This window comes from Rattus norvegicus, chromosome 9 (assembly GCF_036323735.1).
Source record: "Rattus norvegicus strain BN/NHsdMcwi chromosome 9, GRCr8, whole genome shotgun sequence".
NCBI lineage: Eukaryota > Metazoa > Chordata > Mammalia > Rodentia > Muridae > Rattus > Rattus norvegicus.
The window spans coordinates 64,136,032-64,159,689 of NC_086027.1; the positions used below are offsets into that span (position 1 = coordinate 64,136,032).

At 45.7% G+C, this 23,658-nt stretch overlaps 1 protein-coding gene across 1 annotated transcript in view; it reads right to left on the reverse strand.

Annotated features, from left to right (window-relative positions):
* Positions 1 to 10,030: 10,030 nt before the first annotated feature.
* The window catches only part of Rftn2 (raftlin family member 2), a 56,281-nt gene continuing 42,653 nt past the window's right edge, over positions 10,031 to 23,658 (reverse strand). Inside the window, exon 9 of the mRNA XM_343571.10 lies at positions 10,031 to 11,877. Within this exon, the coding sequence (XP_343572.4) occupies positions 11,605 to 11,877 (273 nt within the window). The 3' untranslated portion in view covers positions 10,031 to 11,604. The remainder of the gene's footprint in view (positions 11,878 to 23,658) is intronic.

The window sequence follows — 23,658 nt, forward strand, 5'->3', positions numbered from 1 at the left end:
TAAAGGTGATTGCTAAGATGACTTCAGTTTCATCCTGGAACTTACATGGAGAGATACAACTCCTGTGAGTTGTCCTTTGACCTCTATGGATGCCGTGACTGGCATACACCTATCTACATAAAATCCAAGTTTTTGAGAATTAAAAGATGATTAATGAGGCTAAATGTTAGAAAGGAAAAATGGGAATGGAGAGAACGGCTGACAAGATGACTCAGCGGGTAAAGGTACTTCTGCCAGGCCTGACGACCTGGATTCAGTCCCTAGAACGAACGTGGTAGTAGCAGAAAACGGACTTCTGCAGGTTGTCCTCTAACTTCCGCACATATTTGGCATGTGCCAGCCTCCAAGTGAATGGAAAGGTAAACTTATGAAGAGATGATTGCAGAGCTGGGGAGATGGCTCAGTTGGTAAAGTGCCTGCTGGCAAATGTGAAGTCTGAGTTGGGTCCCATGCAGCTTGTAATCTAGTGCAGGAAGCAGAGCTGAGGCAGCTGGTGGGCTGGCTGGCTTGCTACACATCCTAGCTACTTGGTCAGTCTCAGGCCAGTAATAATCACTGACCAAAACCAAACAACCAGAGTGACACATAGAAACAACAGAGTGAAATGCTACTGAGGAACGTTACAGAGATGCCCTCTGACCTTCACGTGTACACACAAGGTCCTCAAGCCTGGCTCTGGCAAATGACCTTACAGAGTAAGTGTCCTATGAGAAGTGCAAATACAATGTTCTAACTTAATACAACAGGCTTGGTGTGTATTAGTGAGCCTATACTGAAGTTCAGAAGTTAAGGCTGGATTCTCCTGCTGGATATGATGGCTGATGTTTGAATTCTCAGAGCTTGAGAAGCTGAGGCAGAAAGCTCAAAGTTCAAGTCCAGCTTGAGCTCTATATATTGTGTTCCAGGTTAGCCTGGCTTACAGAGTGAGACTCTCAAAAATAAAAATGAAAGCCTTATATATTCTTTTTCACACAGACCATGTTGATGGGGCTGGAGAAATGGCTTGGCAGTTAAGTATGCTTAACTGCCCCTTCAGAGAGCCCAAGTTTGTTCTCAGCACTACATTATGACTCAAAACCACCCAGAATTCCAGTTCCAAGAGATAGGAAGGATCTCTCCCTGTCGCTGCTAGCAACCGTCATACAGATGGTGTGCATACATATATGCAGGCAGAAGACTCAAGCATAAGAAAACACAATTCACTGTCTCTCCTCTGCCTTACCATTTGTGTTCCCAAGTTCTTGGGGGAGGGGTGGAGAGTGAGATGGGTTTCATGTAGCATAGGTTGGCCTTGAGTTCCCTCTCTTGCCTCTACCTCCCAAGTGCTGGACTTATATGTTTGACACTACAGTATTTGCCAATTTCATACCATATTTCTTCCCTCACCTTTTGTCCCATTCTTAGTTTTTTCTTTTTTTGAGACAGGGTCTCTTGGTAGCTCTGGAACTTGCTGTTTAGACCACTCTCGCTTTGAACTTACAAAGTCGGCCTGCCTCTGCCGGGATGCTGGGATGAGGGGCATGCACCACCATGCCCGGCCTTGGTTGATTGTTTTAACGTGTGTGTGTGTGTGTGTGTGTGTGTGTGTGTGTGTATGTATGTATGTATGTATGTATGTATGTATGTATGTACATATGCTTGCATGCATGCATGCATTGTTTTCCTGCATCTCTGTTCTAGGGTGCCAGATCCTCCAGAAGTGGAGCTACAGACAGTTGTGAGCTGCCATGTGGTTGCTGGGAATTGAACTCAGGTCCTCTGGAAGAGCAGCCAGTGCTTTTTAACTGCCAAGTCATCTCTCCAGCCTTTCAGTTAAATTCTTAATGACTCGGTATTTTAATATCTAAGTAAATTAAGTAGAAAACCATAATTGTTAGTAATACCATATTATAGTCATCCATTGAGCAGTCAAATTCATTTTGCAGTAGAACTGACACCCCCAACCCCATGGTTAAGTTTCTTTTAGTGAGCCAGGATATGACACCTACCTACCACTTAGGAGGGTGAGGCAGGGAGATTGAGAATTCCAGGCCAGCTGGGGCTGTGTGGCAAGCAGGATGGTCTCCAAAACAAGGTACTCGGGAAGCTGGGCTCAGAGATCCTCAGGTCCCCAGTACTCACTAAAGAGCTGGGTTTAGTGTCACGTGATCCCAGCACTGAGAGCAAAGATAGTAGAGACCTATAGACAGCTCAGATGCCAAGATGCAGGTTCAGAGACCCTGTTTCGAAAAATGAGATGGAGACCAGGTATGGTGACGCAGGCCTTTAATCCCAGCACTCAGGAGGCAGAGGCAGGTGGATCTCTGAGTGGAAGGCCAGCCTGGTCTACATAGAGACTTTCAGAACAATATGGGCTACATAGTGAAATCCTGTCTCAATCCCCAAAGGGTGAAGGAATGCTGGAAGACACCTGGCATCTACCTCTGGATTTCACAGATTCACAATGGGCAGGTACACATCCATGTGTGTGTATGTATACACACTTGACACCACATACCATATATACACCATTCATACTCACACGAAGGATGTTTTATGTATATATATGTATGTGTGTGCATGCTAGAAGACAGTTTATAGAAGTCAGTTGTCTAAGTAGGTTCCAGGGATTGAACTCAGGTCCTTGGGCCTGGTGGCAAATGCCTTTACCTGCTGAACCATCTTTCTAGCCCTTATTTTGATTTTTAGCATGTATTGTCTTTCAGGTTCTCCAGCTGCTTCCAAAGTCAGCATGCTTGGACAACATTGTAACCCAGCAGGGTACAGATTTGAGCTCAAGGGCCTTGGGGTGTTCACAGACACTAATAGCAACATTAAGGTATCTTCCAAAATGGTGAAAGAAATTGGCTACTGTAGGTTGATGTTATTCAGGTGAAGGCAGACATAAGATAAAATGAGGCCTGTCATTGGACGAGAAGGAAGGGTCGGAGGGAACAAAGTTTTAGAGAAGGAGAGGGAGGAGAAAGGGAGGCAACATGGAGGCAGATGTAAGATCCTCACCATGCATCTCTACAGAGATACGGGTTGTTATGAATATTTCTTAGGAGATGGATTTCTATAGGTCAATTTATCTAGGTGGGCGGTTTGTATCTTTATCAATTGGTTGTGAGATTATTGTGTGGCTGTATTGTAGATTGAGAATTTAGCATAAATCTGATTGTTAAGTTACAGTTTATTGAGTCTTGATTTTACCAGGGTAGCTGGAACCAGAGAGTTCATGGCTAGCACAGAACTATTGGGAGAGATACTAACCAGAGACAAATTATGGTTAGTTCCATATGGCCCTCTGCTGCTGGAACTGACTCTAGTGTCAACACCCTGGAATGGCCTGCAGACCACCTGGGTGAGAGTGTACTTGGGGCCAGTGTGGAGTGGTGACAGGCTGGAGCCAGCTGCTGTGGAGATAAAAAGATACTCCGCAGTGCCATGTGGCCCTATGGTGCTGGCACAAGCCAGGATAAAAGATTCAGGCCTCTTTAAATATTTACTGAAACAGGCTACATCCCTCAGACTGTCAGAGGAACTCTATGACTTGGCTCTCCTGCCTCAATGGAGAATCCATTCTTTCTTGCTGCCTGCCCAGAGGACTGTTTCCTGGTGGGCGTTGTGGAATCTGAACTGACCTTGAGTCAGAATGGTTTGGGCATCCCCAGTTGAACACTGGGAAGTGTGTGACACAGTGACTGGATGCACCGTAGGGTAACAGCCCTCCAGAGCTTACTCATTTCCTGTGTCTGGAACTTTGTCAGTCGATGCATAACCACGCAGCCCCCCTTCTCTGGCTCTTGGTAGCCAACTGCTCTGCTTCTATCCAATTTTAGGAACCTTGTGCCAGAGCGAGTGTCTTACTTAGTGAAGTACGCAGTATTCGGGGCTGCCTCTGTCAGCAGGCCTCGCATCCCTCGCGCCCATGCCCATCCATGTTACTATGTACAGAGGCTCCCCCGGCCCCTTCCCTTTATGCATGTGTTTTGTGTGCATGTGTGTCCATACACCGTGTGATGCTGGAGTGACCGATGGTTGTTATAAGCTATGTGGGTGTGTGAGCCCAGCCCATTGCTCTGGGAGAGCTGCTAGCTCCTTTCCCTGCTGAGCCATCTCCTGCCTCATTCAGATCTTCGTTTAGTTATCTTTAAAACATCAGACGTGGGAATGTTGAACAGTGTGGCACTTGTCTTTAGTTTTCAAGGAATCTCCATATTATTGTCATAGCTGGTGCAGTAATTCACATCCCTACCAGCGGGGCAGCGGCTCCGTTTTCTTCACATCATCTCTGTTGTGTGGACAGCAGCCATCCCGCAGGAGTGAGCCCCGTTTCCCTGATGCGACTGGCACTTTCTCACACACCTCTGGGTTGTTTCTGTGTTGTCCCTGGATGGATGTCTGTTCTGCTTCTCAGTGCATGTTTAAACTGGGATTTTGTTTTGTTTTGCTTGTGCCATTGCATCACATTACATAATCTCTTTTGGAGAGTAACTTTTTATCAGATGTGGGGTTGCAAATATTTTTTGCCATTCTGTAGATTGTGTTCTTATGTTCCTTGCTGCACAGAAGCTTTTCTTTAAGAAACAAAAACAAAAACAAACAAAAAATAAATCAAACCTTTTGTGGTGCTAGAGAACTGGCACAGAGATTAAGAGCACTGGATGCTCTTCCAGAGGACCTGGGTTCAATGCCCAGCACCCACATGGTGGCTCACAACCATCCTTAAGTCTAGCCGTAGCGCCATCTTCTGGCCTCTGTGTGCACCACGCATGCATATGGTGCACAGACCTACATGCCAACAAGACACCCATACATGTGAAATGAATCTGTAAACAAAACATACTGGCTTGTGTGCGAACGCATGTGTGCGAACGCATGCATGCGTGCCTGCATGTCATCATACATGTGTGCAGCTCAGAAAACAACTTTTGGGAGCGGGTTCTTTCCTACTCTGAGGGTCCCAGGGGTGGAACTCAGGTCACCAGGCTTGGCAGCAGGCACCTTTACTCACTGAGCCTCTCACTGGCTCAGATTTGCCTTTTTGGGAGGAAGTGAACCTGAAACGGTAGTTAGTACTGCGAGCGGTGGCTCATGCCTGAAGTCCAGCTACTTGGGAGGCTGAGACAGGAACTTCCGTCGGCTGAGCCTGGGAGTCTCAGACTAGCGCGTGGGGAGACCTCACAGTGTCCCAAAAATCAAGAAACCAGGCATCATTCACTTGTGCATTGGTAACTTTTAGAGTAGATAAAAGGACTTAGTTCTGGTGGTACTGAGGGAAGGCTAAGAAAATAAGAGGAGAGGAGAGTGTTTCTCTCTCTCTCTCTCTCTCCCTCTGTCTCTGTCTCTCTCGGTGTGAGTGTGTGTGTGCTATTGAGTGAGCTTTTTTCTTTATTTTCTTTTCTTTCTTTCTTTATTTTTTTGAGATAGTGTCTCATGTAGCCCAGGCTGGCTTAGATGAAAGTGACTTTGAACTTCTGATCCTTCTGCTCCCACTTCCTGAACGCTGAGATGACTCTAATTCCCAGTTTACATGGCGCTGGGATCAAACCCAGGGTTTTGTGCCTGTTAGGTAAGCACTCCGAACTGAGCAATGTCCTCAGCCCCTTTAGCCCCGCCTCCTCTCGTCTCCAGCCCTAGCTGGCCTGGAACTCACCGTGTAGGTTGTCCAGCACAAGCAGCGGAACTGGATCTGCAGATCCCCGAAAGGCGTGGCCAAGACCGTGGGAGGCTCCACACTGGGCCTGAGAAAGCAGGGCCCAGCCCTCTCCGTTGCACAAAGGTGAGGCACGAGTGATCTCAAATTTAAAACAGCCGCAGGTAGGTTGCATTTTTGCAAGGTGCTGCAACCCCAAGAGGAAACACCAGGATCCTCTTTTGAAGCCTACGTGTTTCAGAGGCCGAAGTGTAACATTCAGTCACCGAGTCAGGAGTAGGTTAGAGTTTGGCAGTTTTGCTGGGGTATCCGGGACTTCCAGGGCCCATGTGAATCAGACTGATTTTGGCTGATTATAAACAGCCCCTTTCTCTTGCTTACAATTCTAAATTAAAAATAGGCCAGTCGTTAACTGGCTGTAGTCCCATCTGCCTTTAGCTCACACTGGCTACTTTCTAAGTGTGCCAGGAACCTCACAATGTAGCCATTCTTTTCTGAGCTTCATACACAGGCAAGCACTAATTCGGTGATTCCTTAAGTTGGACCCAATTGAGCCTCCGTGAGTCATAGTTGGCGTGGAAGCCGTTCATCGCTTGGCCTTGGCCTTCTGTTTATGCCTTGAGTGATTTAACATGAAGATGAAACCTTAGCTCACTGCCCAGCAGAAATCCAGTCTCTCTTAGTGCAGATCCAATGAGCAAGCAAGTGAATGGAGCCATTGTAAATCAGTGTGTGAGCATTGTGTTCTGTGGATGATTCTCCAAGGCAGAAGCTTTCCCCTGGTCAGAAATCTACATCAGGACAGGTGAGTGAGCCAAGCAAGCATCTGAAAGACGACTCGTGATTTCAGAAGCAAATCTGAAAAGGGTTTCAGACAACAGCTATACAAGTGATAGCGGTCTTGAAGCCACAAAACTGACTTATCTTGACGTATGGGGAAGAGAGAATATGATGTCAGGTGTGACAGTGAATGCTTGTTACCCCAGCATTTGAGAGCAGAGGCAGAAGGTGCTCCAGTTCTCTACCGCTGAGTGCTGTGATTAAAGATGTGTGTCGCCATGCTGGGCATAGAATTATTAGAAGAACAAGAAGGAAGGGGCTCGAGAAGTGGGTCAGGGATGTTAGGAATGTTTGCTCTCTTGTAGAGAAGATTCCCAGAACCACGTTCAGTGGCTCACAGCCACCCACAACCCCAGCTCCGGGGGTTGACGCCCTCTTCTGGACTCTTTGGGGTCCTGTGCAATACTCCATCCACTCTTCATGTACATATAATTAAAAAATAAATCATATAAAAACCCCAAGAAGAATATGTATTATTTGTTTACTTATTGTGTCTGGAGGGAGGCACATGTGGAGGTCCTAGGTTAACTTGCAAGAGTTGATTGTCCCACCATGTGGGTCCTGGCAATTTGATCAGCTGTCAGGCGTGGTGTCTTACCTGCTGGGTCACCTCACTGGCTCTGACTTAGTGCTTTCACCCTTCCTGCCTGCCTCCCTCCCTCCCTACCTTCCTACTTGCCTACCTTCCTTCCTTCCTTCCTTCCTTCCTTCCTTCCTTCCTTCCTTCCTTCCTTCCTTCACTTTTATGATCATCATAATTTAAAGCCAACAAAAATATTTTTTCATGTCTAAAACACCATCTGGGGGACCCTGAAAATTCTATAGGTGCTTGTGTTTAAAATTCCCTCAACGGGAGGGAATACTTCTTAGATGCAATGTTTTCATACTTTGTATTTATTTCATGTGTTTGTGTGTGCGCGCACGCATCACACGCATATATGGAAGTCAGAAAACAGCTTGCAAAAGAGTCAGTTCTTTGCTTCTACCCACGGGTCCTAGGAACTGAGCTCAGGACATCCAGGGTAGCAGCAAGCACCTGTACCTATTGATCCATCTTGCTGGTCCTAAAAGCAAGTCATAAAAGAAAGTATGCAAGTTTGGTGTGATGGAGCGTTCCTGTAGTTCTAGAGGTTAAGGCGTGAGGATTGTAAGTTTAAGGCTAGCCTGAGCTACGAAGCAAGATCCTGAGTTTAATTTAAAAAACAAAAGTATGCTTGTATAGTTCTTTTTAAAGTTTCTTTTCTTTCTTTTTGTTTTTAAAAGATTTATTTTATATGTACACTATAGCTATCTTCAGACACACCAGAAGAGGGCATTGGATCCCATTACAGATGGTTGCTGGGACTTGAACTTAGGACCCTTGTAAGAGCAGTCAGTGCTCTTAACCACTGAGCCATCTCTCCAGCCCAATTCTTTCTTTTGTTGTTGTTGTTGTTGGGTTTTTTGTTTGTTTTTAAGATTTATTTATTTTATTTATATATTAGTATACTGTAGTTCTCTTCAGACACTTCAGAAGAGAGCATCCCATTACAGATGGTTGTGAGCCACCATGTGGTTGCTGGGAATTGAACTCAGGACCTCTGGAAGAGCAGTCAGTGCTCTTAACCTCTGAGTCATCTCTCCAGCCCTGTTGTTGGTTTTTTTTTTTTTTTTTTTTTTTTTGTTTGTTTTTGTTTTTTGAGATAGGGTCTCATGTAGACCAGGCTAACTACTAACTCAAAACTCTGCTTGCCTTGGCCTTATGAGTACTGGAACTGAATGTGTGAGCCACCATATCTGGCTGCTTATATACATTTAAAAAAATTAAAAGTAATTGATATATTCCTAAGTTTTCTCTCAGTTAAATGTTAACTTCTATCTCTATTCCTTTTTATTTATTCTTTTCTCATATATTATTTTTAAAGACAAGACCTCATGTAGCCCAAGCTGGCCAACCTCAAATTTAGTAACTCATTAAAGATAACTTTGGACTCTTGACTCTCCTTTCATCTAGCTTGCTATGTAGCCGAGGATGGCCTTAAACCTAGGGTTCTGCTGTCTCTACTTTCCCGGGGCTGGGGAATGCCTACTTCCACATGGTGCTGGGGATTGGGTCTAGGTCTTTACACAGCTAGGAAAGCACTTTGCCAATTGAGCCACGTCTCCAGCCCTTATTTCTGCACTTAAAGCCACGACCCCTTTTAGGATGTGACTGGGTCAGGGTGTGTGCATGTGTGGAGTCAGAGGTGCCTGACGCTTCCCTGAGTTACAGGTGCTTGGGAGCTGCCTAATGTGGGTGCTGGAATAGAGCGCGGGTCCTTGCAAGAGCCGAGCTCTTAAATGCCATCTCTCTAGCTCCTCTCCTCTCTTCTCCTCTCCCCTCCCCTCCACTCCCCTCCCTACTCCTCTCCTCTCCTCTCCTCTCCTCTCCTCTCCTCTCCTCTCCTCTTCTCTTCCCCCCACCTCTCTCTCTCTCTCTCTCTCTCTCTCTCTCTCTCTCTCATTTTGGCCTACCCCCACCCCCATCCTTCTGACTCACACTCCTCCCTCCACACTCTGTTCTTAATGTTTCAGATTCTCCCTGTGCAGCAACAGAATTATAAAAGCCTTTTTCCCTGCCCGGTCATCCCTGTCAGGGGAACTGCCCCACTTTTCTGATCATGTCCCCATGTTTTTTCAGGGCTTCAGGACACATTGCAGAGTTTTAAAGTAATTTTTTGTTTTCGTCGTAAGTCCAATTGTTTATCATAGCACGGGCTAGCCTCAGACGTCGTGCTGTGTCAACTTCCTGAGTCCTGGGTTGTAGGTGTGCACCGCTATGCCCTACCTACCCACTTGAATATATAACCCAGTTTCTTGTGAAAACCAGGGCAGCCCCCACCATCCTGCCCACAGCACTGGTAGAGAGGTCTACAGAGAAGGCTGAGCAGCGCGCGCTATGGGCAGTTGTTGCAGTAAATCTCCAGAGGCTTCAGCACACAGGTGTGGGGCTTTCTTCTGACGTAACCAGAAACTCATGGAGAGTGGCTTAGTTCAGATACATTCAAGAATTTATAACACATAATATATACAGAACAAATTAAAGCCAGAGGGTGGCATAGCACTTGTAATCCCAGCACTCTGGAAACTGAGGCAGGGGGATTGCTATGAGTTCCAGAGCCATATGTAGCAAGACCTTGTCTCAAAAAAAAAAAAAAAAAAAAAAAAAAAAAAGAAGAAGAAGAAGAAGAAGAAGAACAAAAAAGAAAAAAAGAAAAATGAGGGCCACGTGGTGGTGGCACACTCAGTACTCGGGGGTTGGGGGAAGGTAGATTTCTGAGTTCCAGGACAGCCAGGTCTACCAGGTGAGTTCCAGGACAGCCAGGGTGACACAGAGAAACCCTGTTTCAAAAACCAACCAACCAACCAACTAACCAACCAACCAACTAACCAACCAACCAGCCAATCAGCCAGCCAACCAACCAACACTTCCCCAAAAACAAACAAAACAAAACAAAACAAAAACAAAGAAAAAGAAAAGAAACAACAAAATCAGGTATAGAAAACAAAGGCATATTTGTGTTCAGTCAGACAGTAGCTTAACAACAAAAGAGAGTTTATTACTCAAATGACTCACAATGTCAACATCAAGCCAATAAAAATATATAATATGTGAATTACTTAACGGCATGGCCAACTGTAATTCTTTTGGAGGTCAGCCTTTCACACATAAATGAAAGGCCCCTGTTCTGTAGAAGATGAATCTTTACTGGGTAAAGACTGGGCAAGATGAGAGCCTCCCTGGCAGCGGGAGGAAGGTGGCCATGGAGTAGGTCTCAGTGTGTAAAAGCCACAGTAGGTGAAAATAGGCTTGGCACAGATGAAATGTTTCCCTCCACCGTGACTTTTCCACATTGAGATTGTGAGCTCGGGGTTGGAGATTTAGCTCAGTGGTAGAGCACTTGCCTAGCAAGCGCAAGGCCCTGGGTTCGGTCCCCAGCTCCAGAAAAAAGAATAATAATAATAATAATAAAAAAAAACCTCAAAGAGATTGTGAGCTCTCCTTCAAATCACCTTTTTAAACACGAACCAGTCAGTCACTGTCTATTGGACACCAGTTTTCAGTCAGGGTGTGAAGGTTCAGCCAGTTGAATTCTCCCTAGATTGGAGCGGGGCAGACGGTCATGGTCAGCCATGCAGTGCCCTCCATAGTGACCCCTCGTCAGTGACTTTTTAAAAAGTTAGTTTAGGGGTTGGTAGAGCGCTTGCCTAGGAAGCGCAAGGCCCTGGGTTCGGTCCCCAGCTCCGAAAAAAAGAATAAAAAAAAAAAAACCAAAAAAAAAAAGTTAGTTTTACTGTGCGTGCACGAGCACGTACTAGGGCACAGAGGAACAAGTACTGGCTTGGAGGTCAACTGTTGTAGAACTTCTATCTGTTTCTATATCTCTATGGGTTCCAGAGACTGAACTTGGGTCATAAGGCTTGCATGGCAAACGCCATCCTGTCAGTCTTAACTGACTTAAGAAATTCTGTTTTATGCCACTGGTGGGCTATTGGGACCAACAATGACAAAGTTAATGGTTCACTGTAGGACTGGCCACATGGTGCCCCTTTGAAAGAAAAGACATAGGAAAGAAGTTTTTTTGAAGACTTTTGACAAATTGGGCTCACTTTGTCTGGACATACAACAGTAAGAGACAAAAATTAGATTAACTGCTGTAGGCAGGGAATAGTTATTTCCACGAGTCTGTGTCCATGGGAGACAGGGACAGAGACAGGGAAGAAGGAATATTTTTTAGTTTAATTGAGGCTGTAGCTTCCTGAGAAGGCTCTAATTGGTTGAAATGATTTGGATAGTCAGCCTTTTTAATAGGCCTGATGAGAAATACTGATTTTTGTCCACTTGTGGGGAAGTGAACCAGGTTGTGGCTTAATGACCAGATGAGACATCTGTTTACACAGTCGAGAGGAGTGTAAGCTTTTATATTGATAAATAGTTGGTTATTCTTCCTTGTCTCAGAGGTTGAGACAAAGTTTACATAGATTAGGGGAAGGCTGAGCCTGGAAATTAAAAAACATTACATAAATGAAGATAGTATTGAAATAAAGTCAGATGGCAGTCATTTTAATAACTATTTACAAGGCCTTCTGTGGGGTCACCTGGCAACTCACATGCAAGTGACCTGTGTCACGCCCTCTTCCTGGTCAAACTGTCCATCATCTAGCTCCCGGAGGACACTGTCGCTGCCACTGAACCCGGAGAAGCTGTCGCTCTGTGTGGGCCGCTCTTCCTTGGTCCAACACTCTCTGGAGGGAGAGAGGGGACCCTCCTCAAGAGGGGCTCGGCCTCCTGCGGGTTGGCACTCGCTTGTGTCGAGGCCAATGCTCCTGCTGCCGACCTTGTTTCTGTCTTCACCCCTCAGCAGCCGGCCGCCTTTCCTCTGAAACACAGGAGGTTGTCACGCAGGGCTCAGAACATGCACGCCTCTGCTCTGCCCACCGCTTCAACCTGAGATTCTCCTTCTTTCCCACTCCTTGCTGTCGGAGCTGGGGTGTAGCTCAGAGCTGGTGCCCTGCCTGTGTGGACCTGGCGCCATCCTCAGCACCTGGGCCCTGCTCCTCTCTGCCTGGCTCTTGGCTTGTCCTTCTCAGCCGGAGGTGGCTTGTGTGGGCATTTCTCAGGAGAGAAATGAGTTAAATTGTACTTGGGAAACAAAGTAAGCAAGAAACCAGTGTGTTTTGTTGTCGGTGGTGGTGGTGATGGTGACTGAACTATAGAAAATATACTTCAGTGGGATTCCTGTCTGTGTCCTGAGGCACTAGTGTGTCCTGGAAAAAACACACACTCTAAGTGTTTCTTTAAAACAGCAGTTCTCAACCTGTGGGTGGAACTCTGGGTGGAATGGCTCTTTCACAGGGGTGGCCCAAGACCGTCAGAAAACACAGATACCTACATCTGCCTTCACAGTGGTAGCCAAACTATAGATATGAAGTAGCAATAAAAATAATTGTATGGTTGGAGGTCACCACACCAGAGGAGCTGTGTTAAAGGGTCGCAGCAGGCCCCTTCCTTGTGCTGAGTCTGACTGACTCATTCACATCATACACAACAAGCTGCGGGTATTTTGCTGATACAGATTTAAAGGCTGGCCAGCAATATACTTGGTTCATGCGGTTTTTGAGTAACAATGGTCCCCATAGGCTCTTTTATTTGAATTTTTAGTCATCAGGTAGTGGAACTCTTTAAAAAGATTAGAAGGGTTAGGAGGTATGGCCTTGTTAGAGAAAATGGGTAACTGTGGGTGAGCTTTGAGGGTTCAAAAGCCCATGTAGGTCCAGTCTCTCTCCCTCCTCCCCTGTCCTCTCTCCCTCCCTCCCTCCTCTCCCTTCCTCCCTCTCCCTTTTTCCCTCTCTCTTCCTCCCTCCCTCCCTCTCCCTTCTTCCCTCCTCCTCCCTCCCTCTCCCTTCTTCCCTCCTCCTCCCTCCCTCTCCCTCCCTCCCTGCCCCCTACTTCTCTGTCTCTCTCTCTTTCCGTTCCCCAAGATGATAATGGACTAAGGCTCTGAAGCTATGAGAAGGCCTCAATTTAATGCTCTTTTATAAGAGTCGCCTCCACACGTTGTCACTTCACAGCAATAGAACAGTGACTGAGACAGTAAGTTCCTGAAGAAGTCTCTGCCATGTAAACTTAGGTCTAAAGATCTCTGAGCGACAGGAGGGGCTGGGTCCTCCAGGAGGGCTCCAGCCCAGCATGTGGGTGTCCAGGCTGCTGCAGGGGCGCTTTTATTACTGCCAGTGTGTCAGTCACTGGATCCCACCACAGAACCTAAACTCTGTAAGTCTGAGCAGGATTTAAAAATTACCCACCTTCACTTCAGTGTTAGTTGGGAACTAAGATTACACTTTACTGTGTGAAAGGCTAAAGTTATGAAACTCTTAGACAACACTGCCTCACAGGCAAAAGATCCTTGTTCCTGTCTTCACTAGCAAACCCTTGCCTCACCGAATTTAATCATCGGACATTTGACCCTTGTCCTGTATTCCTGCTCAGAATGTGTTGAGCTGAGTTCTCACTGTGGGGCCTGGGAGGTCCTCTCAGATAGGTGCCAGGCTTGAGAGCAATGCCCTGGTCGGTGCCGGGGTGGCACAGGGGGCTGGGTCGGCTTCCTCAAGCCTGGCTAGTGGGGGCCTTTCCGACACAAAGATTCCCTGGGGTTGTTCCCAACCTTCCAGTCTGACTCACACAGGGGGCCCTGGAGCCCTCACTGGAACAGGGACAAAGGTGACGTTTGCAATACACTATTGTGTGTCAGATAACAGAGGCCAGCTCTCACTGCTGTGATAATTTCCTTAATAAAAGTGGAATATTCCGTAGCACATGCTATTCATAGTAATTTACTTTTAGATAACTTAATCAGCAAACAGCCATCAGTTTGTAAAGTTGAAACGCCATTGACAAAATAGTCAGTTCTGTATCCTGACTGAAACGCTTCAGAACACACACCTTGGCTTCTCAGAAGGCTAAGGGCTTGATCGATATGTCTTTCGCAATGATGTTGCCTCTCACACAACCTCACCCCATGTGAAGTGCTTTTTTACAATCAGCCAATTTGTGATTTCCCAATAACTCAAAATGTTGGAAGCCCATTCAGTCCCAGGAGAGCATTCATTTCACTACCCCCAACTCTTTAGGGGTCCCCGTGAAGGGTAGGGTCATGGAGTGTCCTGCCCCATGGGCACTGGACTGATCTGCCTTGTGCTTTTCACGGCACATTCATTGTGTTTGCAAAAACAAAACAAAACAAAACAAAACAAAACAAAACACACCAAGATCAGTGATGCAAGGCTGTGTTCCTTAAATAAAACTTTCTGTTATAGAACAGTGCACACACACTCACACACACACACTCACAACACACACACACTCACACACACTCACCCACTCACACTCATACACACTCTAGAGAACCTGGTAGAACAAAGAAAAAAGGAAAGCTCATCCTATCTCCAAACAACGCTATTGTTAGAGCTTGGACATATTTTCTTTTTCTTTTTTTTTTTTTTTTTTTTTTTTTGGTCCTTTTTTTCGGAGCTGGGGACCGAACCCAGGGCCTTGCGCTTCCTAGGTAAGCGCTCTACCACTGAGCTAAATCCCCAGCCCCTAGAGCTTGGACATATTTTCTCATCTCCTCTCTCCCCCTCCCTCCTCCCCTCCCTCCCTCCCTCCTCCCCTCCCTCCCTCCCTCCCTCCCTCCATCTTTTTCTCGTTCTGCATATAAGTGGTTCATAAAAACACAGCACGAGTCTGTCTAGCTCATTTCCCACCAGGCATACACTGCAGTTCCCTGTTATTTTCCAGGCTCACTCATGGCCTTTCCTGCTTCCTTCCAACATTTTCTCTACAAGGTGACAGGGACTTATAAACATCTAACGTGTCAGTCTTGTTTAAAAGAAAAGGGACTGACCCAGTCTATTAGTGTCTTTTCTTGATGTAGTGTCAAATACCAGACTAAAGCAACTTCAGGCCTGATTTCTTTTGTCTCACAGTTTGTCACGATGAGGAGAGGATCACAGTTGGGGAACAGAATAATGAGGGCTGCTGCCCAGCTCACTTCCTGCCTTCAGTTCAGGACTCAGCCCAAGGAGGGAAGGATGCTGCCCACTTTCAGGATGAGTCTGTGCCTTAGGGTTTCTTTTTATTGCTGTAAAGAGACACCATGATCATGGCAACTCTTACAAAAGAAAACATTTAATTGGGCCTGGTTTACAGTTTCAGAGGTTCAGTCCATTATGGTAGGAAACATGGCAGCATGCAGGTGCTAGAGGAGCTGAGAGTTCTACATCTTAATCCACAAGCAGCAGTGGGAGACTGTGTCCACACTGGGCACAGCCTGAGCATATATGACTTCAAAGCCCATCTTTGGTGACACACTTTCTCTGACAAGACCACACCCACTCCAAGGCCCCACTTCCTACTAGTGCCATTCCTATGGGCCAAGCATTCAAACACATGAGTCTATGGGGGCCATGCCTGTGAAACCACAGCCTGTTTTCCCACCCTAATTAATCTAATGTAGGTAATTTCTCATGGGCATGCCCAGAGGTAACCTAGTCTAGATAATTTTTCACAGGCATACCTGGAAGCTTGCCTCTGCGATAATTCTAACTCATGCTGCACCCATTAGCATACATATGCAGCTCAAGTGACAAGCCTGTTGACTTTGGGATATCCCAGTACGGCTCCTTTCCATAGCCAGTGTTCTAATACAAACAAAAGAACTGTTAGGAATGTAGGGTAGTGTCTTAGTCAGGTTCCCATTGCTGTGAAGAGACACCATGCTCACAAAATTCTTAAAAAGGAAAATGTTTACTTGGGGCTGGCTTACAGTTCAGAGGTTTAGTCCATTATCTTCATGGTGGGAAGGATGGTGACACTCAGTTAGATGTGGTGCTGGAGAGTTCTACATCCAGAGTTGATAGTCAGCAGACAGAGAGAAACACTGGGCTTGGCTTGAGCAATTGAAACCCCAAAGCCCACCTGCAATGACACACTTCCTCCAACAAGGCCCAAACTACTCCAATAAGGTCACACTTCCTAGTGTCACTACACAAGCATTCAACGTGAATGTATGGGGCCAAGGGCACATTCTTATTCAAACCACCACAGTTAGTGTGTTCATCATGGAAAATGATGTGGAAAACTGACAGACAGCTACCCCTGTGATGCAGCCGTCACACTCCTGGGTAAGGCTGGAGGAATGAAGTGAGGATGTTAGTGAACATTCTCACCCCATGCTCACTGCCCTGTTTCTCACAAGGCCGGAGAGTGGAAACATCCTGACTGTACGTGCTCCACTGTTGAGTAGATAAAGGAGAGGTCACTCTTCTACCTGCCACTGGTGCTCAGGGAAACAAGCCAGGCTCAGAATGACAGCAACCACACTGTTAGATACACAGAATGTGGGGAGTTCCTCTCCTAGGAATTACAGGAAGAATGGTGTCTACCAGAAGCTTCAGAAAGAGGGGGTGGGGTTGGGGAAAGGATGGGGGAAGGTTAACCAATGGACACAAGCTACAGCTAAGGTAGGAAGTTCTGATCTGCTGTGGCCCAGTTGGGTGACTGTGTACACTAGATTTCAAAATGGATTTCAATGTTTTCACCATAAACAAGTGATAAGTATTTGAAAAAAGTAGGCATGCTAACTTGATTTAAAAAAAAATCATATGATGTATATGTGCATTGAAACATCACACTGTACACACAGACACACACAGACACACACACAGAGGCTGGAGAGATGAAGAGATGACTCAGTAGTTGAGAGAACTTGCTGCTTTTGCAGAGGACCAGGGTTTGGTTCCTATGTGGTTGGCCCCCTGTGGTGGTTCACAACTGTCTGTAATTCTAGTTCTTCTGGCTTCCTTGGCACCAGGCATACACATGCATGCATGCATGCAAAACACTCATACACATCTTTTTAAATACCACGTACCACTTAAAGATTAATTTAAAAAAATGTATCCACACTGCAAAAACCAAACCGAACCAAAACACTGCCTGTCTTCAAGGGGCCAATCTGTCTGTTTTTCTCTTAAACAACAGAACTTTCTCCCACCATCCTTCTGCAGTGTTTAAGCATGTGGTATTAACACAGACCACATCTCCTTCCAGACTCCGGTAGAAGTGGAGTGTAGAGACAGAGCAGTTCAGATCAAAGCAACAGAACACGAGACTGCCTGAGAAAGTCATTGCCCGAGGCACAAACTTGGAATTCCAATTTCCTGAGAGCCTGATTCTGCTGGTGCAAGGCTGATCCAGGTCTTGAAGCCCCACTGCTACCCTATCCTGAGTGCCTGCCACCTTTAGGGATTACAGGACTCATCTGTGTGTGGCTCAATGTTTACGGTTAGTCTGTTTATTTATGTTGTGTGTGCCGTGGTGTCCCTGCAGAAGGAAGACAAGAAGGCTTGGTTCTCTCCCTTTACTTCACGGATTTCAGGGACAGAACTCAAGCTGTTAGATTTGACAGCAGATGCCTTCACCCCTAAGCCACCTCGCTGGCCATCTAAACTGTCTGTTGTTGGAACAGCTTAGTACGTAGTTATTTACTAATTATCAGTCAACGTGGAAATAATGCTCTCCACTTGATTTCCCCCAACTTTCTGACTATGAAAAGTTCTAAATGTATAGAAAATTTAAAAGAGAAGAGGTGCCCAATGCCTCCACTTAAATAATGTTGCCTCCTAGTGTGTGTAGGCTTTGGAACATCAACACCAACATTTCTGTATTACAGCTGATGGTCGTGTTAGTTGGAGAAAATACAGGACCACTTGGCACTCCTGCATTTTTTCCCCGTCTCCTTATATTAGCAGGCTTTAATGATTGCAACCTCTCATATTGCCAGTCATGGCGCCAGGCACATTTAGAAAGCGAAGTGTGAGAGCTTGGTGGCCTGTGCTAATATTAATCATATTTTGTAAAGGAAATGGAGACCTGGAGGGGCCACAGGCGCCGTCTGTGCCCCTCTTACTTCAAGCCCTCAGAATTCTTTTCAGTTTGCTGTCAGCTCCCAAGCTCTCTACAAATGGGAGTCCTATTCTCTCGTGCCTGTGGAAACAACATGCTTTTAAAGATTGTTTTAAAAATTATTTTAGGGCTGGAGAGATGGCTCAGTGGTTAAGAGGTTCTGAGTTCAATTCCCAGCAACCACATGGTGGCTCACAACCATCTGTAGTGGGATCTGAGGCCCTCTTCTGTGTGTCTGCAGACAGTGACAGTGAACGTATATACATGAAATAAATAAATACGTAAATCCTAAGAAAGACAGAGTCTTAAAAGATTATTTTAAAACTATGTTTCTGTGCATATGTGTGCAGGTATTTGCAGAGTCCAAAAGAAGAGGTCAGATTCTATGTAGGTAGAGTTCCCAGGTGGTTGTGAGCTGCTCAAAGCAGTGCTAGAGACTGAACTTGAGGCCTCCGGAGAGCAGCCAGTGCTCTGAACCATGGAGGCATCTCCTCAGCCCAGAAACCAAACATTTTTAAGTGGCTCTTTGTTTCTTATAAATGATATGGGCAGAATTTTTTAAAAATGGAAATAAACATTTTTAGACAATTTAAAAATCTATGAGTTTTATTTAACTCTTCAAAAGAAAAAAGTTTAGGAAGGAAAATCTTCAAAGAGAAACATTAAACTCAAATTTAGCTGATCGAGGTCAAAAATCCCTTTTTTGTTTGTTTGATTTTGTTTTGTTTTTGAGCCGGGGTTTGATGCAGGCCAGAGTAGCCTTGAACTCCTGATCCTCCTGCCTCCACACCACCCTAAGGCCTGGGATTATAGGGTACAGCTTTTGATCAGAATCCCTCACCCCCTCCAGCAAAGCTATCATTTCCTGGAATCTATTTGAAGGCCTCTGTCCAAAATATGACAATAAAAATACAATGAGAAATGGAGAGAAGAACGGAGCTTAATGGAACCCTGTGAAGGGAAAAGAGGCAACCATCACTCACACCGAGCTTCCCAAGAATCCCTGCCTCAAGGCGAGGCTTCATGAAGACTACCACATGGAAAATGTAATTTATAAAGCAAATGTTCTTCCAAAATTTCCTTTCTTTTACTTAATTCTTTTTTTGGTTCTTTTTTTTTTTTTTTTTGGAGCTGGGGACCGAACCCAGGGCCTAGTGCTTCCTAGGCAAGCGCTCTACCACTGAGCTAAATCCCCAACCCCTACTTAATTTTTTAAAACTAATATATGTGTGTGTTTTGCCTGCATGTGTGTCTGTTCACCATGTGTGTGCAGTACCCAGGGAGGCCAGAAGATGGCATCAGACTCCCCTGAGACTGGAGTTACAGATGGATGTGAGCCGCCATGTGGGTGCTGGGAACTGGAATTGAACCCAGGTCCTCTTTAAGAGCAGCTAGCACTCTTACCCTCCAAACCATTTCTCTAGCCCCTCTTTTATTTATTAAAGATGGGGATCTCTGTTTCTTATGCTAGTTTTAAGCTTCCAGGCTCAAATGATTCTCCTGTCCCCGTCTTTCAAAGAAGCTGGAAGATGTTGAAAATTCAGCTCCTTATATGTTGGGTTTTATTTTTGCTTTGCTCTGATAGTAACTGTGCCCTGGTTCTTTCTTTTTGGACTAAAAAGTATTTAAGTCAATTTTATGTTACTGGAGTTCAAGTTAAGAGACTGGATATTTTAAAGAGACAGTGAGGCCAGATGTGTGGTGTAGGCTTTCAGTCCCAGCACTCGGGAAGCAGAGTCGGATGGAACTCTGAGTCTGAGGTCAGCCTGGTCTACATAGTGAGTCCCTGGACAGTGCTATGTAGCAAGATTCTATATAAAAGGGGGGAGGCTTAAACATTATTTTATGTGTGTAGATGTTTTGTATATCTGTACATCATGTGTAGACCTGGGGCCTGAGGAAGCAGAACAGTCAGATTCCCTGGTACTAGAGTTACAAATGGTTAACAACCATGAGGGTGTTAGGAATTGAACCTAGGTCCTCTGGAAGAACAGCCAGTGCTCTTAGGTGCTGAGCCATCTCTTTACCCCCAGAAACATTGAACTTTTAAGTTAGATTATTTGCTTGCTTGTTTGTTTGTTTTGAGACAAGGTTTCACTGTGTAACCCTGGCTGTCCTGGGAACTCACTTTGTAGACCAGGCTGTCAAGTTCAACGGCTCACCTGCCTGCCTCCCCAGCGCTGAGATTAAAGGTGTATGTATGCCATTATCCCTGGCTAAATGGTGGGGTTTTCAAAGTTGTGTTGTATTTTATATTGTGATATTATTAATATGATCTGGAGGACAAACAAGAAGGGAAAGGTTATGGTTTAAAGCAACATGTTTGTGTGTCAAAATTGACAAGGAGTAGGGTGTCATAAGCAACATGTTTGTGTGTCAAAATTGACAAGGAGTAGGGTGTCATAAGCAACATGTTTGTGTGTCAAAATTGACAAGGAGTAGGGTGTCATGGGTAGCTTTAGTTGTCAACTTGACAACTGGGAAGAGGGTACCGAAGCGGAGGAATTGCCTTCATGGGATTGGCCTGTGGGTGGTCTGGGGCAGGGGGGTATTTCCTTAATTGTTAATTGATGTGGGAAGGCCAGTCCATGTGGGAGGTGCCAGTATTGGGCATGTGGACCTGCATCATATAAGGAAGGCAGCTGAGCAAGCCAGAGGGAACCAGCCATGTTTGTCTACTTCAGACCCTACTTCCTGGTTCCTCTTTGAGCTCCTGCAGGAAGTTCTCCCAGTGATGGGTTGTATCGTAAGCAGAATAAGTACTTTCCTCCCCTAAGTTGGTTTTAGTTAGTAGTTTTTCCCCACAGAAACAGAAGGCAAAGCAGGATACTAGGACTATAGGAATGTGCCACAATACCCAGTATGCAGTCTTATTTTATTTATGTGTGTGTGTATGCACATGTACCTGCATGTACCCTTGCATATATGCCACAAGTCAGTTCTCTTCTCAGACCACGTGTGTCCTGGGAAATGAAACACAGATGGTCTGTCAGGCTTGGAAGCAAGCACCTTTATTTGCTAAACCGTTTCACTGGGCCTGGGATTTTATTAAAGTGCCTGAACTGTAAAACTGACAATTGGGTATACACTTCTATGGGCTTTGATAACCACAGATGTAACACACACTATAGCAGTTCTATGGTCTCCCTGTACATCCTCCTCTTGCACGGTTCACTTAATCCGGGCTGTGATGGAAATGGGACGATACAGTGTAACCTTTGGATACTGGCGCCTTTAACCCAGCCTAACACCCATGAGACCCATCCAAGTCCCCGTTCCCATCCGTAGCTCATCTCTTATTTCTGAATAGCACTTAACTGTAGACTGTACTCTCATTGTTTATCCATCCACATGTTGAAGACATAGGCTTTCTCCTGCTTTGGACAATTATGACTAGGTAATTATAAATATTTGTGTATACATTTGTGCACACACATTTGTGAACATGTGTGTGCTTCTCTAACATAAACACCCAAGAGGGGACTGCTGAGTCATATGAGCACATTTACAGTCACAGCGAGTGGCCCAGCCATGTTCCAGACTGCTGTGCTGCTTGCCTCCCTCCCAGTGAGGACTGCTTTGCTTGTCCGCTCGTCTCACCAGTTCTTGGTTATTGTCTGATTTAAAAGTTTGGCTTTTGTGATATGTGCATGGTGGTATCTCGTCATGAGCTACATTTGTGCTCTCATAACTAATGATTAAAGCATCTCTTGTATATTTATTGCTTGTGTACATTTCCTCACCAGTAACTGTGCTGTTTTCCTACTGTTGACGGTTGAGATTCTTTTTTTTTTTAAGATTTATTCATTTATTATATATAAGTACACTGTAGCTGTCTTCAGATACACCAGAAGAGGGCATCGGATCTCTTTACAGATGGTTGTGAGCCACCACGTGCGTGGTTGCTGGGAATTGAACTCAGGACCTCTGGAAGAGCAGTCAGGTGCTCTTAACCGCTGAGCCATCTCTCCAGCCCGACGGTTGAGATTCTTGATGCATTCCCACACAGCCCATTCTTTTTTTTTTTTTTTTTTGGTTCTTTTTTTCCGGAGCTGGGGACTGGGGACCGAACCCAGGGCCTTGCACTTCCTAGGCAAGCGCTCTACCACTGAGCTAAATCCCCAACCCCCACACAGCCCATTCTTGATGATGTGACAGCTAAGGCTTCTGTGGTCTGTGCCCCATCTTTTCATTCTTTTAGTGGCACATCTTTTAATTTTGAAAATCTAATTTATCAAGTTTGTTATTTCCAAGATGGGGTTTCTCTTTGTAGCTCTTCCTGTCCTGGAACTCACTCTCTGTATACCGAGCTGTCCTCAGACTCACAGAGATCCGCTTGCTGCTAGCTCCTGAGTGCTTGGATTAAAGCACCGGGCTGGAGAGATGGCTCAGCAGTTAAGAGCACTGACTGCTCTTCCAGAGGTCCTGAGTTCAATTCCCAGCAACCACATGGTGGTTCACAGCCATCTGTGATGAGATCTGGTGCCCTCCTCTAGTGTGTCTGAAGAGAGTGACAGTGTACTCAATATATATAGATAAATCTTTAAAAAAACAAAAACAAAAACAAAGATGTATGCCACCACTGCCCGGCTAATTTACATTAATTACACAGTTTTGCTATTATATCTGAGATCTTTCCTAACTTCGTCGTGGACAGTTCCCCCTAATATCTTTTCTAAATAGCTTCCAGTTTTACTATATAAATGATTTCTGATACCTTAAAGAAAATGGGGCTGTGATGCAGCTCAATTCACAGACGTGCACGTGGCTGCAGTGGCAGACGCTCCCAGCACTCCTGTGCGAGGCACAGGAGGGTGTGCGTTTCAAGGTTTGAGACTGATGGCTTGGTCAATCTGGGATGGCTCATACTGGTGACCCTGGTGAGTCTCAGCCTGGGCTTCCCTGTCACACTTTCTCTGCAACAAGTGCCACACTGACCATCTCTGCCACCCCACGTGCTCCTGGCCGTGAGCAGCCTGCTTACTTTCTCTGGCTCTTGGCTCTAGCAACACTTGGGGCAGGGGACACTAGGAAGACTAATCTCTGGAGTCCTGGTGATAGGGCTGACTCACCAGGGGGCAGCCACGCTCAGGGCCTCTTCCTGGGGAGGACTTTGTAATTCTCACGCTGGCTCCTTTCTTTTCTCTGGACCACCCTCCTTCCACACTCTCCAGTTGTCCTCACTGTTATCACGAACCCCAGGCACACTTCTGCCCATCTCTCTTCAGAGTGCAGTCTTGTCCTGACTTCTTTCCTTTACTGCATCATATAGATTACACTTCACATGCCCCATATTACCCAGAAGACTTAGCATAAAACAGAGTTTATTCAGGGCATGGGGAGGAGAGTTAAGAGGGTAGTAGGGCAGAGAAAGGCAGAGAGAGAGAGAGAGAGTAGAGGAGTAGAGGCCAGCCATGAGCATGTGGAGAGAACGGGGAGGGGAATGGGGAGAGAAGGGAAAAAGGGGGAAGAGGGTAAGAGCAAGAGAGAACAAGGTCACTTTTTTCTCTTTAACATTTGGGATTGAATCCAGAGCCTCATGCACTCCAGGTGAATGCTCTACCCCTGAGATCTGTCCTCAGCTCTAGAATTTCAATGAGGACAGAGCCTAAATATCGTCATGAAACTGCTATCGACTGTAAATAGAGAAGACTGTGAGGTAGCAGACTTGGGTTCAAACACAACTGCACAGCCC